This window comes from Nicotiana tabacum, chromosome 23 (genome assembly GCF_000715075.1).
Source record: "Nicotiana tabacum cultivar K326 chromosome 23, ASM71507v2, whole genome shotgun sequence".
NCBI classification, from domain to species: domain Eukaryota; kingdom Viridiplantae; phylum Streptophyta; class Magnoliopsida; order Solanales; family Solanaceae; genus Nicotiana; species Nicotiana tabacum.
Genome location: NC_134102.1, coordinates 89283727 through 89303785, shown reverse-complemented (window position 1 = coordinate 89303785; position 20059 = coordinate 89283727). Strand labels below are relative to the sequence as shown.

At 40.4% G+C, this 20059-nt stretch overlaps 1 protein-coding gene across 2 annotated transcripts in view; it reads left to right on the top strand.

Moving 5' to 3' along the window:
* LOC107801477 (protein TIC236, chloroplastic) overlaps positions 1–20059 on the top strand; it is a 44304-nt gene that overhangs the window by 12343 nt on the left and 11902 nt on the right. The window contains exons 10-15 of one of the 2 annotated variants that reach the window (XM_075246016.1): positions 139–296; positions 1221–1749; positions 12051–12218; positions 12300–12359; positions 12955–13077; positions 19708–19983. In XM_075246016.1, the coding sequence (XP_075102117.1) occupies positions 139–296; positions 1221–1749; positions 12051–12218; positions 12300–12359; positions 12955–13077; positions 19708–19983 (1314 nt within the window). The remainder of the gene's footprint in view (positions 1–138; positions 297–1220; positions 1750–12050; positions 12219–12299; positions 12360–12954; positions 13078–19707; positions 19984–20059) is intronic. The other variant, XM_075246017.1, reaches the window with a different exon arrangement.

The window sequence follows — 20059 nt, the reverse complement described above, 5'->3', positions numbered from 1 at the left end:
ACGAAAACATGTTTTTGACTTTTTGCTGACTTTTTGACACCATATTAAATCTTAAGGAACAGTAAATTACCTTAAATGTCCAACTTCTCAAATTTGATCATGTCCATAGCCTTGGTGTTGACATTTTCAATTTTGCAGGGAGAGGTTGATGACACGGCTATGGATGTGAACTTCTCTGGTAATTTAAGCTTTGATAAGACCATGGATCGCTATCTACCTGGTTTCCTTCAGCTGATGCCTCTTAAGTTGGGTCATTTAAATGGAGATACGAAAATTTCTGGGTCTTTATTGAAACCGTAAGATTTCTAGTCACATCTTTCTTAATGGTGGTGTCATATGTCTTTAGATAGACAGTTCTGTATCTACTTTCTGAATGGTAATATTTTGTATTCGTAACACATCTGGTATCTAGATTCAGCTGTGACCTTCAGATAAAAATCTTCGTTCATCCTCGCGGGCACCGACAACCCTTAAGGAGTCCCCCTCAGGCCTCTTTTATTTTCCTGACTTTGAGCCAATGCTTTTGATTGGTCTGTGCTCCATAGCACCAATAGAATTTTACAGTTGAGAACACTCTAGAAAACCATAAGTCAAGTTTGGTGCATTATGTGCAAGAACAACTAGATCTTCTCTCCGTTGCTCGTTTTCAAGAGGTTTGTGGTGGAGATGGTTTGGGTGGTTTGCTGAATCTTTTGTGATTTCACAGTCAGTCTGTAAATTTTTCAATGTTATTATTGGGTCTACTGGTTGTGAAGAGGGAAAAGATTGTCTAGCAAGGTGTTTCACTGCCTATTATGTTGTTGGTAGAATGTAATGTAATGCTAGCATTTCCGAGTAGTTTCTCGGACTGCATCATTGTTACCAAAGATTGGTTTCTCAGGATAAATCATGCTTGAGATAGAGTGATCTTCCTGCTTCTTTGTGGTTGGGTCTTACTGTCCCAAAAGAAAGGCAATAGGCTCTTTTCATGTTTTACCGCTTGTGATCTTCGCATGAGAGCTGAAGGATCCTGGCTCTGTTTATCTGATGTAGACGTTTTTCAGGGATGAAGATATCTTAGTTTTCTGTTTAACCTCCTTAATAAAATTTTCTTTTCTTGGAAAAAGGGTAAGTAATTTTCCCCTATTTGATGCTTTTATGTTTTTTAAGAAGGTTGTATTTCTATTAGTTTGATAAAAATTTATCATGACATTGCTGATAGACCAATTTTCTGGTTGCAGACGGTTTGATATCAAATGGACGGCACCCAAAGCTGAAGGATCACTCACAGATGCTCGTGGAGATATCATAATTTCACCTGATCATATAACTGTTAATTCTTCATCAGTTGCTTTTGACTTGTATTCAAAAGTTCTGACCTCCTATCGTGATGATTACTGCTTAAACCTGAGAGATTATCACGTGAATGCTCCCCTGCCCTTTACTGTGGAAGGAGTTGAACTGGATTTGAGAATGCGCAGTTTCGAATTTTTCAGTTCAGTCTCTTCATATGCTTTGGATTCTCCAAAACCTGTTCACCTGAAAGCAACTGGAAGGATAAAGTTTCAAGGAAAGGTTGTTAAAGCTTCCAGCATTGCTGACCAGCATTTTGTGCATTCTGAAAAGAGATCAGAAGATGTTCCAGTTGAATGTAATGATGCTACAGATACTCTTTCTGGTGAAGTTTCAATCTCTGGACTCAAACTCAATCAATTGATGCTGGCACCTCAGATGGCTGGAGCATTGAGCATCACACAGCAGGGTCTTAAGGTATGCCCCACTAGTTTGTTTCTTATTTTTGTATACCCCAAGTTTATGTTTGAAACAGCATTTGAATATTCCTTGCTACAACTTAGTCCTCAGCTCTTGCATAAATTTCTGCCTACCTAAAATATTGGTGGACAAGGTTGTCTTCATCTGAAGAATCCATGGAATCATCTTTGTTATCTTCTGAACACCTGAGTTGTTGGTTGGAAAAGAGAATGCATCCATCCTAATAGGAAATTAATTACAGAAAATTGCAAATCTTTCTATATGCCTGTCCTTTTTTATTTTTGGACCAAGGTTTTGTGGTCTGTGGGGATTCTGTTTAAAGGTTTCTGACTCGCCGGCTTGGCGTGATTTAGTATCTTGGTTCTCATCTCTTTTTTTGATAAGGTAAATTGTATTAATCAAAAGGGAGAGAACTCCTGTATACACGAAGTATACCAAAACGTAGAGAATTTACATCAGAACATGATTCTCTACAAAAGACGCCCAATCTTCTATACAAGTAGGGGTTAAATGAGTGCACCAAAAAGCGATCAAAGATAAAAGACTATTCTTAAGATGTGAAAAAGGAGACTCAATCTCCTCAAAAGCTCTCCTATTTCTCTCCCCCCATACTATCCACATGAGAGCTAACGGGGCGAACTTCCACGCCTTTTGCTTTCTTCTTCTACGGAAACCGGCCCAGCTATATAACATTTCCTTTACAGTGCTTGGCATCACCCATTGAACACCAAAAAGATTCAGGATTGCCCTCCACAAAGCAGAGGACATAGGGCAATGCAACAAAAGGTGATCAACTTCTTCCCCTGAGCTTTTACACATGTAGCACCAACTAACAAGTGTAATTCCTCTCTTTCGGAGATTTTCAGCAGTCAAGATCACTCCCCTCGCCGCTAGCCATGCAAAAAAGCACACCTTCGTGGGCGCCCTAGGAATCCAGATCGAGGAGTATGCAAAAGTGGTTTCCTCTCTCACCAACATACTCTGGTAAAAGGACTTTACGGTGAACAAACCATCGCCGCGCAAGCCCTATCTCCAAGAGTCGCAGTATGGCCGAGGCCTGTCTTGCCCATATAGCAGTGCCAACAAATCTTGGAGCTCCGCAATCTCCCAATCTTGCATGTTCCTTCTGAATGAGAGGTCCCATACTACCCCCTTCATGCTCCTTACGAATCTGTTGGACCATCGGTTCCTTCTGGTTTGAAACTCTGAAGACGTGGGGGAAGGAGACCCTCAGAGTATCCTTTCCACACCACCTATGATTCCAAAAGTTGATTCTCCTTCCATCTCCCACCCTGTAAGTGATGTTGCCACTGAATGCTTCCCAATTCTTCATGATGCTCCTCCACATGTCACACCCGAAAGGTATTGTGATTGCCTTGGTCCTCCAACCCCCTCCCATTTTTGCCAGCCTGCTAATCTTTTTTCAACCCGCTCAATCACTAGATTCCAAACCGTAGTATCCTTATATGAAGCGCCCAATGGGAGGCCCAGGTAAGTAGTGGGAAGGGAGCCCACCTTGCATCTGAGAACATAAGACAAGGCATCAATATTAGCAACCTCACCTACCGAGAAAATCTCACACTTGCCAATGTTGATTTTGAGTCCTGATACTAACTGAAACTACTGTAGGACCTGCTTCAGGTAGGTCAACTGATCCATATCGGCATCACAGAAAACTAGTGTGTCATCCGCAAAAAGCAAATGTGATACTCTTCGGGCACTGAGCACCTCAATCGGAGCTGAGAATCCTCTCAAGAAGCCTCCGCCCGCCGCACGATCCATCATTTTGCTCAGAGCATCCATCACTAGTATGAATAACATGGGGGATAGAGGGTCACCTTGCCTGAGACCCCTGGAGCTGCCAAAGAAACCACACGGGCTACCATTAACCAGGACAAAGAATCTGACTGAGGAAATGCAGAACTTGATCTATCCCCTCCATCTTGCCCCAAACCCCATCCGCATCATAATGAAGTCCAGGAACTCCCGATTGATATGGTCGAAAGCCTTCTCAAGGTCCAGCTTGCATAGTAAGTCGGGTTCTCTATTTTTCCTTCTGGAGTCTACAAGTTCATTTGCCATCAAAGCAACATCCAGGATCTGCCTACCTTCCACAAACGCATTCTGGGAGGACGAAACAGTCATGTCAAGAACCTTCAAGTCTGATGGAAAACACTTTAGAAATAATCTTGTAAATGCTCCCCACGAGACTAATAGGCATGTAGTCTCTGATACAAGATACACCTTCTTTCTTAGGCACAATAGTAATAAAGGAAGCATTGATACTTCTTTCGAAAACACCATTCACATGGAAGTATTCAATGGCTTCCATCAACTCCCCATTGATGGTGTCCCAAAAGAGCTGAAAGAAAGCCAAGGAGAAAACATCAGGCCCGGGAGCCTTATCACCAGCACAACTCGACACAGCCTCGTGCACCTCTTCCTCCTCGAAAGCCCTTTCTAGCCACTCGCTGTCTCCCTCCCCTGTATGGTTGAACTCTATTCCCCCAAAGTCGGCCTCCAACTAACTTCCTCTTTATATAAGTTCTCATAAAACCCCGCTATCGCCCCTTTTACCTCCTCCTCTCCCTCAATCCTCACCCCATCCACAACTAAGGACTCTATGAAGTTTCTCCTTTGATTTGCAACCGCCACCCTATGGAAAAACTTGGTATTCGAATCCCCCTCCTTTAAACAGAGCGCCCTCGATTTTTGCCGCCAACTAGTCTCCTGAGCTATTGCTAACTCGACTATTTCCCTCTTAACCTCCCTCAATCTCGCTTTCTCAGATTCATCTAACTCCCTCGCCCCTTCCCCTCTATCTAATTCTCCCAATTCATGCATAAACTCCCTCATTTTAACCTCTACCCTCCCAAAAACCTCCTTATTCCACCTAATAATATCTCCATGAGCAATTTAAGTTTCTTCGAAAGACGGAATGAAGGTGTCCCTGATACCCCGTAGCTTGTCCACCATTCTTTCACTTTGTCACTGAATCCTGGCACTTTCAACCACATGTTTTCGAATCGGAAGGGAGCACGCACCCCCTCCCTCTGCATCCATCTAGCACATTCGGCACCAGCTCATCCATGAGGAAGATGTCAGGAATCTATCAAGTCTAGACCTTGAGTTGGAATCCTCCGCCCTGGCCCAAGTAAACCTTTCCCCTGACAGGGGAAGGTCAATGAGAAAGTGATCATTGATGAAGTCAGAAAACTCCTCCATGGCCCTCGAAATCACACTACACCCTAATCTCTCCTCCGTTAATCTAATAGTCTTAAAGTCTCCCCTAAAACCCATGGAATGTCCCATTCCCCCATAATATTGGCCAGTTCCTCCCAGAAAGACACCTTGGACTCTTCCCCTACCGGCCCGTATACTCCCCCAAATCCCCACTCCACCCCACTCACTCTATCTTTGACGAGAGCTGCCAAAGAAAAAACTCCCTTCCTAATCTCCTTTACCTCTAAGCTTCTATCATCCCACATAAGCAGAATGCCCCCGGCACTTCCCGCTGCTGGGGCCCAGTCACATTTCACCCAACTACCTCCCCAGACACTTCTCATGATCGCATCCGACAAATCTTCCATTTTGGTCTCCTGAAAACAAACTAGGTTGGCACCCCACTCCCTAACTCCCACTTTGATGATGACCCTTTTGTTCGGGTCATTCATCCCCTCACATTCCATGAAAGGATCTTAACTTCCATAAGCGACAATAACCCCCATTTCCCCACCCCCCTAGCCGAGGTCCCTTTCTGTCTGTCACACACTCTCCCCCTTCTCTGATACACCACTACATACCCCAAGTTATTTTGCTTAACACCTTTACCCAACTCCCTCCCTGCACCATCGTAAAGAGATTGTTGCTCAATCTCCCTCAACAGTTCTAACACCCTATCTTCCTTCCCTTCAACAGAAACACCTAAAAACTTCCCAAAGTTTAATAGTTTATCCTCCATCCAGAAAGACATATCCTCTCCTCCAATCCGTGACGAAATTGGGCAGGCGTCTTCTATATGTACCCTTCCCTTGCTACTACCAGAGGAATACAAGACCATAGCATTGCTAGCACTAGGAGTTTTAACCTCCGAAAGGGTCTCACCATTTCCTTGAGGGGGGGCAACATATGAAATTAACACCCCGCTGCTATAGGAATGTCCAGAACCATCAGTAGGGTAGCATGGAGGAAGAGAGCATGGAACCCTTGGCGGCATGTTAACTGAAAGTACTGGTCCGACACTAACATCAATTGGGGCATGCTTAACAATCTCCCCAGAAGAAGAAGAAACTTTAAGTGTGACCTCAACACAACTAAGCCTATGAGCAGGTGAGGGGTTGATGGAACTGGGTCCATCAGAGGCGGGGGGCCGTGGATTAACAACACCATCTTTAGCCGGTTCTACCCCTGCAGTAGCAGCCATTGTAAAGGGGCACATGTCACTAGAGCTCGGTGAAGGAGTGCTACTGTGTGAAGCACCATGGCCAGAAGAAGGAGGAACGACTGTTCCCATATGCTTAAGAGCCTTATCATGCGCAACTTGAAATAATCTGGGCCCCTTAGGATCAATTCTAATGGAATTGGGGAAAGTTGCGGGGCCCATGTGAGGAGGCCCAGGCCTATACTTGTTGAAAACTTGCCCGACCCTATGATAATTAGAAGAGGATCGGCCCATTCTATCTTTCCAGCCCGCATCACTAACCCATTCACGTCTTCCCCTCCTGTTAAAATTTTGTCTTCCTCCCCCAGTTTCAAACCTCCCGTCTCTTCTCGATCTAACGTCTGATTCCGGCTTAATCCAGTGATCCGGTGAGCCCTCCCCTCCCCTCAGAGACTGATTTCTCCTCCCCTCCCTTCTATTTGACCTTCCCTTTTCTTCCGCCACTATCACAAGTATAAAGATAGGGCGAAATTCAGGGCTCAACCAAACCCTATAACTCAAGTAGCCATCTTCCACCACAGTGGAGACGTGGATTTTGCCCCTTTTACTCACCACAATCCTCACTCGCGAGAGATCGTGTAAACTGCAAGTGACATCAATAAAACCCCCACAGATTTTCCATATCTTCTTGAATAGGTCAAGACATCAAAGATGCACCGGGAGTCCCACCATGTTGACCACCAATGTTTCGCCAGTGAAGCGAGGGTCAAGACACCCATCATGCTCCACCCATCTGTCTAAATTTAAGAAGTTCCCATCGAACCACCTGTTTTCTTTGACAAGAATTTCTGAAGCTTGAGACTTGTCAACAAAACGAAAGAGATATTGAGTGTCCCCCAGTTGCGATATTTTCAGCCCGTCATCGACGTTCCATGCCTCTGCTGCTCAGTTCCTAACAACCTCTGGAGAACCAACCCATTTGGAGAAAGACCCAATGAGACTAGATTCCAAGAAACCCTTACGCCTGAGAGTGTGCTCCTCGGACAACGAGAAGTGCGGCTCCTGCCCTACGTCGAGCTTGCGATGGCATCTTCCCCTAAGTTCTAGGGCTGGCCAAGAGACAGCTTTGATAAAAGACATGTTTTTCAGTTTTCTAGATTATAGAGAGAAGAAAGAGCTTCTCTCTGTACAATCCATCATATTCTAAATGCGGCTGTCCCGAAAAAGCTGGCCGGAAAAAGCCTCAATAGTTGTAATAACAGTAATCACAGTGGGTGAAAGCAGTATATAGGAAGGGAGGAAGGTTTTCTCGTGCTGAACAAAGGAATCAATAGCCAGAATCTGAGGTTTAATGGCCGGAAAAAGAAAAAGTCGTCGGAATTTGGTGAAACCGACACGGGAAGGCTCGGAAAAGCCTCGAGAAGAGGCTGTCTGAAGAAAAAAATTTGAAAAGTCGCCGGAAAAAGCCACACGCGTCGGCGCGTGGCTGAGATGTCGCTGGAAAACCAGGCGAGTTGGCGGCGCGTGAGGGATCGGTTGCCGGAGAACTTTACTGGGGTTTGGACGCGGGAAGCTTGGCTCTTGATGGGTGTGGTGGAATCTTAGGAAGAAGAAGAGAGGGAAGAGTCTCGGCCATTGAAGCAACAGTGCAACCTAGGGTTTTTTCTCTACTCTTTCTCATGAGCTGCTTCTCATGGCGTTAAAGTAACTACGTAGAATCTACTGGAATGTGTACATAAATATACAGTTCTTTCCTACTTCTAACACTTGGGATCTAAATCAAGAGTCAAAACGAAGTTTTCCTATCTTAGAGATGATGAACATTATGAATCTGAAACATTCTGTTCTAATGTTTATGGAAGGATGATATGACATACATTTTTTTATAAGGTAAAAGACATTATTAGCAATGGGAAAAATCCTTTAATACAAGAGGTATACCAAAAAGTAGAGAATCTACAACAAAACATGATCTTTTTGGTGCACCCATATAGCACCTACTTGTGTAGAAGATTGGGCGTCTTTGGTAGAGAATCATGTTTTGATGTAAATTCTCTACTTTTTGGTATACTTCTTGTATACGAGAGTTTTTTTTTTCTCCCTTTTGATTAATACAACTTACCTTAACATAAAAAAGGCACCCAATCATCTAAACAAGTAGGGATCTCATGGGTCCATCAAAAAGCAATCAAAGACAAAAAGGCTATTCCTCAAGTGTATAAAATTATTTTCAATCCCCTCAAAAGCTCCCCTATTTCTTTCTCTGACCCACATAAGAGCTAACGGAGCAACGTCCCATGCCTTTTGTCTTCTTCTCCTACGCCTACCATCCTTGCTGTGCAATACGTCTCTAATAGTACCTGGCATAACCTACGGAACAACAAAGAAGTTCAAAACCACCCTCGACAATCCCATGCTACTACGTAATGCACCAATAGACGATCAACTTCTTCGCCCGGATATTTACACATAGCACCAGCTTATATGGATAATACTTCTCTTTCTCAAATTCTCAGCTGTCAGAATTGCTCCCCTTGCTGCCAACCAAGCAAACAAGCATACTTTCCTAGGCGCCCTTGGAATCCAAATCGATAGATGTGGAAAGTGTGTTTTCTCCCTCACCAGAAAACTTTGGTAGGAAGATTTGACAGTGAATAGACCATCACTCTTCAACGCCCATCTCCATGAGTCACTAATAAATTGGGGCCTGATTTGCTTGTAGAGTAGCTCCATCAACCCTTGAAACTCCCCAATCTCCAGTGTTGCAGATTTCTCCTTCTGCAGATTTCTCCTAAACGTGAGGTCCCATAGAACTTCCCGTTCATGCTCTCTACGAATCTGGTGGACTGTCAGTTGTCTATGATTCGAAAATGTGTACATAGTAGGGAATGGGTTTGATAAGCCACGTAACTTCCATACTTATTCAACGGGGAAGAAGCAAAGAATTTTAGGAGAAGATAATGATCTACCTCTTCTAAAATTCCTGGAGCTTTCACTTATTAGAAGTTATCTGTTTAGCAGTTTTATTATGGTTATTAGAAGTTATCTATCTTTATCATAATAGGTTATGCAGTAGTTATGGTCAGCCTATTATATAAGTAAAGATCCAGTAATGTGTAGGTATCATTATCCAAATTATACTACTTTATTCTGGAGCATTGTCTTTTCATACAGACAACTTTATTGGTGTAGTTGTGTTTAAGATTCTTGCACAAACTATTGCCAATAATATTAACTTCTTTGTTCTATTTCTTCTATTATCTACTTCTGGTTACTATCAGTTTGGTATCAGAGCAGTAAGATCTGCCATGGTTAACACACGGACCAACGCTTCCGACAGCGAACCCACCATTCCGACTCTTGATCTGATTTCCCAACAATTGACGACTATAGCAACGAAATTGGAAGCCATAGATGCTTTAGCCGCTGATATGACTGCATTAAAAGCGCAACGCACTAGAGATTACAACAATAAAGGGAAAGCTAAAGCCATACTAGAAGAGGGTGAGGTTAACAACACTTGGCATCGAGAAACTTTCCGACGTTCACGGACAAAGATGGAATTTCCAAAGTATGAGGGAGGAGATCCTAGAGGCTGGATTCTAAAAGCAGAGAAGTATTTCCAGTACTATCAAGCTCCCGAGGAATGCAAGGTTGATGTGGCTTCGATGTTCTTGGAAAGAGATGCATTGGATCTTTTCGCTTGGATCAACAACGAGAGAACCATTTACTATTGGGACGAATTGGTGAAAGTAATGCAAGAAAATTATGGACCTGCTGAGTTTCAAAACCCTGATGACCATCTTTGTGATATCCAACAAACTGGATCAGTGCTCGAGTATAGGCAAGAATTTGCAAAACGAGCAGCGCGTGTGCAAAATTGGCCAGAACACTGTTTGCTTGGAGTTTTCCTCAGTGGGCTCAAAGAAGACCTTTGCGTCTGTGTACAACGCAATAACAACAACAACAACAACGAACCCAGTGTATTCCCATAAATGGGGTCTGGGGAGGGTAGTGTGTACGCAGACCTTACCCCTAACTTATAAAGATAGAGAGGCTGTTTCCGATAGGCCCTCGGCTCAAGGAACAGTGGAGTCTGTGTACAAGGCAATGAGCGTGGCTTTAGAATATGAAGGAAAACAGGCGGTGCAGTAAGGCACCCACTTTGCCTTCTGTATCAGGACCTCCTTCAATTGGGACATCATCTCCGTCGGCTCGAGAATCCTTCGATATTCTATCATCCCGCCAACCAGTTACACGTCTTTTTCAACCACCATCACTTCCAAACACTCGTCCGTTGACTCCTGAACAACAAATTCGGCGAGACAAAGGCCTCTGCTATCGTTGTGGAGAAAAGTATAGCCCTGGTCATCGCTGCAACCTGGGACTTTTGCTCATCTGGAGTTGATGCAAGAAGAGAACGACACACACGATGTGAAAGATAACAACAAAAATGACATGTTTCCTACTGATGTGGGCACAATTTCTTAAACTTCGCCTCGAGGACAAGTCGTCTTTCCAGGAGGGGTGTACTAATAAGCCACGTAACTTCCATACTTATTCAACGGGGAAGAAGCAAAAAAATTTGGTAGAAGATAATGATCTATCTCTTCTCAAATTCCCGGAGCTTTCAGTTATTAGAAGTTTATTAGAAGTTATCTGTTTAACAGTTTTATTATGGTTATTAGAAGTCATCTATCTTTATCATAATAGATTATAGAGTAGTTATGGTCAGCCTATTATATAAGTAATAGATCTAGTAATGTATAGGTATCATTATCAGAATTATACTACTTTATTCTGGAGCATTATCCTCTCCATACGGACAATTTTATTGGTATAGTTGTGTTTAAGATTCTTGCACAAACTATTGCCAATAATATTAACTTCTTTGTTCTATTTCTTCTATTATCTACTTCTGGTTACTATCAGAGGTCCTCAAGGTATCCTCCCCGCATCACTTGTGGTTCCAAAAGCTAATTCTTCTGCCGTCCCTAATCTTAAATGTAATGTGACCGCTGAAGTCTTCCCACCCTTCATTATGCTCCTCCACATACTACACCCAAATGGAACTGTATTGGTCTTAGTCCTCCAACCCCCCTCCATAGAACCAAATTTCTCTACTACTCCCTCCCTCCATAAGGCATGCTCCTCCACCCCAAATCTCCATAGCTACTTTACTAATATTGCTCTATGGAACACCCTCATATCTTTCACCCCTAGACCACCCCACTTCTTTGGTGCTGTAACGGCTTTCCAATTTACCAAATGTATCTTTCTAGTGCCATCAGCCGCGTCCTACAGGAAATTTCTTTGGATCTTTTCCAATTTTCTGTGAGTCTCGCTGGTGCTTGCAACAAAGACAAATAGTAGGTGGGAATGCTCGATAAAGTGCTTTTTATGAGTACTCTTTCCCACCCTTCGACAAGTACTGCTTTTGCCAACCTGCTAGTTTCCTTTCAACCTTTCCTATAACCGGATTCCACATTGCAAGATCCTTATGCGAAGCACCCAAGGGCAATCCCAAGTATTTAGTGGGTAAAGAACCCATCTTGCTCATAACCGCAAGCTATTGGTGGCTAATCATGAGTGATTGCCCGAAGAAAGTGAGTAAAGTCTACTGTAAATACACGAGATTAGTTAGACTGCTAATACTTAGGTTCTAGTCTCTTTTAATTATTGCCTTTTTTTGTATGGGAACGAGGTTTGTTTAGCGCCTCTTAGGTTGCTTTAATTCTCTTAGAATATAGAATATCCCACATTTGTTGAGGGAATGGGCCGTTGGCAATCCTCACCTCATGAGCTAGCTTATGGAGTTGAGTTATGCCAAGGTCCATTTTCGTTATTAATTCTAATTATTTATACCCATTAGATGAATTTTGTAGTGTATAAATTTTGATTCTATTTTTTTTAACAGTTGGATGCCATGGGTAGACCAGATGAAAGTCTTAATCTGGAGGTCAGAGGACCATTTCATCCTCTTTCTGAAGAGAATATGATTGGCAAAATGTTCTCATTTTCCTTCCAGAAGGGACAGTTAAAAGCTAACATGTGCTATCTGCCGCTGCACTCAGCTAATTTAGAGGTATTTCCATTTATTCCATGTCTTTAATGATCATAAAGATGCTTGATTAAATGACTTATACTGCCTTTACCTGCATACCAGGTGCGACATTTGCCTTTGGATGAATTGGAGCTGGCTTCGCTTCGTGGAACGATTCAAAGGGTAATATGTCATCCAGCGGAAATAATTTGTTCTTTGATTGACTGCCTGGTCAAGAGTTTTGGTTGTCATACTTGCATATTAAGGAAGTTTTGAATCATCATCCTTCACAAGTCTCAAAAAGAAAAGGGTTATAAAAGCTTCTTTTTTCTCTTTTGATAAAAGGTAAAAAGAAACTAATGAAACTGAAAACTGAAGTTTTGCGTGAAAATAAGTTACGTCATGCCTTAGGTGTTGAGGTTCAAATAGAGTTTATGTTTATCTGGCTTTTCTGCTCGCTGTTTCTCATCTCCTGGATCAGGTGTTCTTACCATCAGTACTTGGAAGTGATTCGGAAGTCCTTTTATTAGAATATCAAAAGATTTTTTATCCAAAACCATTCTTTCCAACATTTCCCCATCAATTGTTTTTCTTTTCCCCTCTAGGTTTTGTACACTGTAAACTCCGAAATGATCTAATGCTAATAGACTGATGCAATTGACTTACTCTAGTAAGCACACTAGTCTTTTCAAGTAATAAAGCAGTGAGTGGAGTATTGTTTTAGAGGATCCGCAATTTAGCAAATAGTTGCATTTTAAAGTTTTACTTTTACTCTCAGGCAGAAATTCAACTCAACTTTCAGAAAAGAAGAGGTCATGGGGAGTTGTCAGTACTCAGGCCAAAATTCAGCGGCTTGTTAGGTGAAGCTCTAGATGTTGCTGCTAGGTGGAGTGGGGATGTTGTGAGTACATCCTTTTTTTAATTTTTATTTGTTTATTGTGAAGTGGGGATGTTGCAAGTGCTTATGTTTTCTTCTATGTCTTCATTAGAGTTATCTGGTCTTTTCTTGAGCTCGCATTTTTGCAGTGCTAATACTACAATCAACTCTGAACTACTTTGAATTTTAAAAGCTGTTGTCTTTTAACCGAGAAAAGAAAATGTTTTTGCAAGAACTGAAAAAGCTGTATTTACTTATCTTCCGTTAAGCTTAATTTTAGTTTACAAAGTTGGTGGCTCTGTGATCTATATAACCATCACGAACTGAAAACTTCTGTCAGAGAGTGTAGAATGTTAATGTTAAATTGCTAAAAAGTGTGAGTTTGAGAAATAAAAATATTTATCAAGTTGTCAATGCATATTTGGGAGTATGTTACATGCCTCTTTAGTTTGTATGGGGTAAGAGAGACTTTATAACCTCTTGTTCGGCAAGAGAAAAGGGGTCTTGTGATGTTTGTCCCTTCTTTTTTTCAAGAGAGAGTCCAAAGCGTTCATCTTGTTGTTGTCTTCTTCTCAATCTTTATGTTGGAATTACCACAGTTCTGTCTTTTTAAATTAATATTTTCTATTTGTTTTATTTAGACTTCTCCAGTTATAATTTCTTGTAGAAGTCTTTGGCTTGTCAAATGAACTCTTCTTTCTTTAAAAATAAAATGGTGATGTGTATTTCCTGGTGCTTTTACTTTCTCTGTTTTGGGGATTCCGAGGTGATTTTGTTTGTTCTTTTATGATCATATACATGTTCTTTCTTATCAGGATGTAAAAAAAAAAAAAAAAAAAAAAAAATTATAATGAAGGCTTTTAAATGGTGGAAATAGGTTTCAAATTTCGAAGTCCGGTAACTTCTTAGAGTGTCTTTAAGACATTGTTTAAAACTTCAAGAATGGATATGACCAAACCTTCTTCCTACCTATTATATTTTTTTTTGAACAAGATAACATTTATATTATTAACAATGAAAGCAGTCCTTAGCACAAAGACAGTGCTAAGAGGAACCTGAGTTACAGGACCCCAAAAAAGAACAAAAAGTTAGTCCTGTGCTAGTTACAAAGACCCCAACATGTCAACTACTAAATCTACATCTTCTACTAGTGCTTCTTTGCACCAAATATGAAACAACAACAACAACAACAACCCAGTATAATCCCACTAGTGGGGTCTGGGGAGGGTAGTGTGTACGCAGACCTTACCCCTACCATGGGGTAGAGAGGCTGTTTCCAATAGACCCTCGGCATCCTTCCCTCCAAGAACTCCCCACCTTGCTCTTGGGGTGACTCGAACTCACAACCTCTTGGTTGGAAGTGGAAGGTGCTTACCATCAGAGCAACCCATCTTGTCTTAAATATGAAACAAAAATATACAATTCATAATGATCTTCCGTTCAGACTTGACTATCCCTTCAAAGCATCTTAAATTCCTCTCGTTACAAATTATCCACCAAATACATGCAGGGATCATGTCCCACCAAGTCTTGTTCCTCGGTAAGTTGGCTGGATCATTCCTGCCTATTGATTCTATGTAGAACTCAATTGGTTATTTTAAATTAGGTCTTCGCCAGTGTTGTGAAGAGCGTGATGCGAGGAAAAGCGATAAGTCCCTTTTCGCTTAAAGCGAGAAGCGAAGCGCTCACTTTTTTGAAGTGAAGCGGAATTTAAAAAAAAAACATTAAAATAAATACTGCATAGACAACACATGTAACTGTAAGCAGATGTTCAATACTTCAATGTAAAAACTAAAGAGTAGCATCAATGAAAGCACAAAATGAGCATCCCATTCTTCTACAAGATTGTGAAATTCTTGTATTCCACTATCATTATTATATTGCTCATCTTCTTCTTCTTTTTCATCGACTAGCGACAAAGTAGCTGCTTCTTTTCCCTTCCTCTGTGAGCTTGAAGTTGAAGTACTCCCCCTCAAACCATAAATCCTCTCCCCAATTCCACGTGCCTCCGCAACATCACCCCAAGTAAAATTAGAAGTTTCCTCAAATACTTCATTTGTATGATCTTCCGGGACTCCAGTTAGCCATCAATGTTGTCCAAACTAATTGGATCAATTATATTGCGAGCATTGTAATGACGCCTCAATGTTCTATTGTACTTAATGAAGACTAGATCATTGAGACGCTTCAAGGTTAGTTTATTCCTCTTTTTGGTATAAATCTGCAAATAATAAGTAATTAGTAAGATTGGGACAATTGAGATATAATTTAATTATCTCAATATACTAAATCTTTCTTCTTAGTTCTTACATATTCAAACACACTCAAATTCCTTTCACACCCGGATAAGCTACAAGTTAGACTTAGAACTTTGATGGCAAACTTTTGTAATTCTGGAGTGGAATGGCCATATTGCTTCCACCATTCAACTGTAGAAGTAGAACAAATATTCAAAACATAATATTTATAAAGAAATAACTTATTACCTATAAAGCAACATATAAGCACTCGCTCACCCGGTGACTTCGTCTTTCTTTGTCTAATAGCCATGTTTTTTTCTAAAAAGTTGCTCATCATTTCTATAAGTACTAAATTGCTCTGTTATTTTATCTTGCTCGGATTCTTCAAGTATCAACTTCTCAATACATTCAATATATCCATTCCACAATTCTGCATCTCCTATAATCCTCTCTTCATTGTCATAAAATAGTTCCGGGTTCGAAACAAGTCCAGCTGCATGCAAAGGGCGATGAATCTGATTTGTCCACCTTTTATCTATGATCTCAAAGACACTTTTATATTTTTTTATCACTAAATGAGTCTCGAATAGCCTCATTTGCCCTATCCATTGCTTCGTTTTGCTCCCCATCCACCAAACAAAGCACTTTAGCTAAAGGACCACCAATCTTCAATGCATGAACCACATTATTCCAGAATGCATTAGAAAGCATATTATTTGCAGATTCTCTCCCTCGAGCTTCCTTTCCATAGGCACTGTTAGTGTACTCATCTGAAACAAACAACTTCTTCAAATTGCTTTTTTGCTCATACATCCTATTCAAAGTCAAGAAAGCTGTAGCAAATCTTGTCTTTGCAGGTTTCACCAAGCTTCTTTGTTTAGTAAATCTCTTCATCATATTTAATAACAAAGGCCTTTTAACAAGATAGGAATGCACTCTAATTGCCTGATTAAAGACTGTACTGAAGAGTCTTTCCTTGAAAATGTCACCGAAGATCAAATTAATGTAATGTGATGCACATGGAGTTCAATAAATATGTGGGTACCTTGTAGACATCAAATCACCTGCTTTAATATTTTCACTGGCGTTGTCCGTGACAACTTGAACAACATTTTCTGCTCCAATAGAGTCTATTGTACTCTTGAACAAGGAGTACATTTTTAAAGAATCAGTAGAAGGGTTGCTTGCATCAACGGACTCGGGAAACAAGCTTCCCTTAGGAGAATTCACCAAGATACTGATGATCATTTTTCCATTACTTGCTGTCCACTTATCCATCATAATGGAACAACCAAACTTGTTCCATTCTACTTTGTGCTCCTCCACGATTTTGTTAGTCTCTTCCACCTCTCTTTTTAGATATGGACTTCTGACTTTATGATAAGTTGGAGGCTTCATTCCTGGACCATATTGGCCTACGGCCACAATAAAAGCAGATAAAGTGTCAGTATAATTAACAAAATTAAAAGGACGACCTGCATCCTACAACCACCGCGCAAACATTGCAACCGCACGATCCCTCAAAATCGCTTTGGCATCAATTTGACGATTACCACTTTTCCCTGCCATATCTCCTCTTTTTTTCGGGAAATAACAATCTATAGGACCTTTAGTCTTACCAGTAAATCCACAACTTGAAGACATTGTTTGTATCCTTCCCCACTTTTATGATTTTAATGGAAGTGACAAACCATTGTCACCTTCTTCTATTTCTTTTTTTTTTTGAAAAGGTAACATATTTATATTAATTAAAAGATGGACTACACCAAACCAATGTAGCCATCCATAATTACATGAAGGAGCACCTTCTTCTATTTCATCATCGTCATTATCAAGATTATGCACTTGTTCATGATGCATTTGAGTCCTTAACTCTTTTTTTTAAGGTATGCTTTCATTTCTTCCTTCACATGCGGCGGAACTTTAGGACAAGATGCGGTGTTTGGATCACCATCGATTAGATGAAATTTTTGACGATAGATTCCCCCCTTCAAAATCTTGTCACAAAAAAGACATCTAATTGCCATCTTGTTGGTTTCGCTAGCTCTTACAGAATAAGCCCAAGCCGAGTCTTTCCTATCTTCTTTTAGTGCTATTAAAAGAAAAACTGAATAGCACAAAAAAATGGCAGTAAGAACTAAAAAGAACGGAAGGAGTGAAACGGAAAAAATGGCAGTAAGTAAGAAAAAAATTGGGCAGCATTTCGCTGTAAATTTAAGGACTGAAACGAAAATAAAAAGAAGAAGAAGAAGAGAATGAGAAAAAGAAGAATCGAAGGAAAAAAAAAATTGGCAGCATTTCGCTGAGAAAATCACATACCTGGGCTTGAACTTGAAAAATGCTAAATTGGGAACCCTAGTCGCTGTTTTACTCTGCTGCTCGATGATGTTAAAAGACACAGTTTTTTTATTTTTAACGTTGTAGTCACTTAAAATACTGAAGCTCTCGCTACTGTCGCTTCTCGCTTTTTGGCAGAAGCGCACACGTCACCTCACCTGCTACGCTTCACAACATAGAAGCGACCCCGTGCCCGCCTCGCTTCGCTTCGCGCTTTAAGCGCTGAAGCGAGCGCATTTCACAACACTGGTCTTCGCACTTACCTCTTTCTTTTCCTTCCTTCCTATATCTTACAGTTGAACCAGATTATGTTACTGCTAAGCTAAAACTGTTGCTGAGCATAGAATATGCAGAGAATAAACTTTGATCCTCTTTTAGCCTACACAGGATTAATGTGGATCCTGATAAGTCTATAAAGAGTGGCTATACATGGACGCTGAATTTTGTTTTGGTAGTTAGCCAAGTACTATGGGAGAAGTGCTTAATACAGTTTACTGATTTCACAAAAGAAAATTCATATGGAAAAAGAAATCTGATCCAACTCCATTAAGTTATTCTCTACATTGTTAGAAGAAAATCAACTTTATGGTTATGGAGATTCCTTGAGAAGGAAGACCTACTATAAAAGATTTTTTCTGAGCCATTTAAGATAAACCCAACCCTAGCACTTTCTGAGATTCTCTAGATGCAGGTATTAACTGATTACTATTCTTCCTCCTTTTATTTGTGATATACACCTGATTCTTCTTGTATCAATATTCAATCATGCACATTTGCTGCTTCAAACTTGTCTAACCTCTTTTTTTGACTATTGCAAGTATATTTATGCATACGTTTCTTCATTCGCCTGTTAAATAGAACTAAATGTCAACTCATGGTCACTTCACTTTATTTCTTTAAAAATTTTGTCCTTTCTATAGAACTCGTATAACATGAAACAACTTTGTTGAAAGAAAGTAGTAAAGCTAGTGAATTTCATGGTTTTACTCTACCTTTCATCAGACCATCAAACAGTTTGCATTTGTCCCACTACATAAAAGAATACTTCTCATATGTGCAGTGGCAGATGTAGCTTTTGAGCTACGGGTTCAACCGATCCCAGTACTTTTGACATGGAACATAGTTATATATGTGAAAAAGCACAAAATTTCAGCTATATTAGATTCTGAACCCATAATTTCAAAAGTACAGTGAGTTCAGTGCTTGAGTTAAAGGTCCTACGATCAAGTTCAAATTCTGGATCTGCCTCTACATATGTGAGAACATGTTTTGATGGCATAATTAAAGTCTGACAAGCGTAAGCTTTAGATAAGATGAACCTACTTAATTCATAGGCTCTAAAAACTTTAAGGTAATTGTTTTTTGTGTGATGGATAAAGGCTTGAAGCTTAAATGTCATAAATCATTGGACGGTTATAATCAAGTGTTAGTTCATTGATGTCAGAGGCGGACCCAAAATTTGAAAGTGGTGGAGGCACCACTATTTTTAACAGACATATCAATTACTTGCTACAAAGAAAAAAAACTGGCGAATGCTGCAGTGGGAATTGAACCCAAGTTAGCATGCTAAAGGTCAATATGTGCACCCCAAACAAACCAATGCAGCTGCTCAACTTTCGTGAGTTGGAGTGCAAAATATAAAAAAATAAAAAAATAAAAATAAAAATAAAAATAAAATATATATATATATATATATATATATATATATATATATATATATATATATATATATACATACATACATACATACTCCGAGATTACTGGGGGTTGGTGACCCCTCTACCCTGTGAGTAGGTCCACCTCTGATTGATGTACTAATATATCATATCTTTTTGTTTTATTGCTCAAAAGGACTATTTCAATGACAACAGAAAACTGTCTGCTTTCTTCTATTTAAAAAGGGGATAAATCCTTTCAGCTGTGTAATGGTGTGGTTTATGGAATGCATATTCTTATATGTGCTGTTGTTATTAATGATGTAGAATGACAAATTCTGTTATCTATTTCAGTATCATGATTAAGGTTTTACCAGTACCAAGTTTTAGTAATGCAATTTGGTTGATACCTTGTTTCTTAGATCACCATTGAGAAGTCCATTTTGGAGCAAAGCAATAGTAAATATGAGCTTCAAGGTGAATATGTACTGCCAGGCACACGAGATCGGATGCCATCTGGCCAGGAGAGAGGTAATTTGTTTCACCGAGCAATGACGGGACATCTGGGTAGCGTTATATCCTCCATGGGTAGATGGAGAATGAGGCTTGAGGTTCCAAGAGCTGAGATTGCTGAGATGCTTCCACTTGCAAGGCTTCTCTCTCGAAGTTCTGACCCTGCTGTTCAGTCAAGGTCAAAGGTAATGAAATAATGAAATTATCTGTTTCTCATAAAGTATTAGTGTTAGTTTGGTATCCCTTTTATTCTTAGTTTGC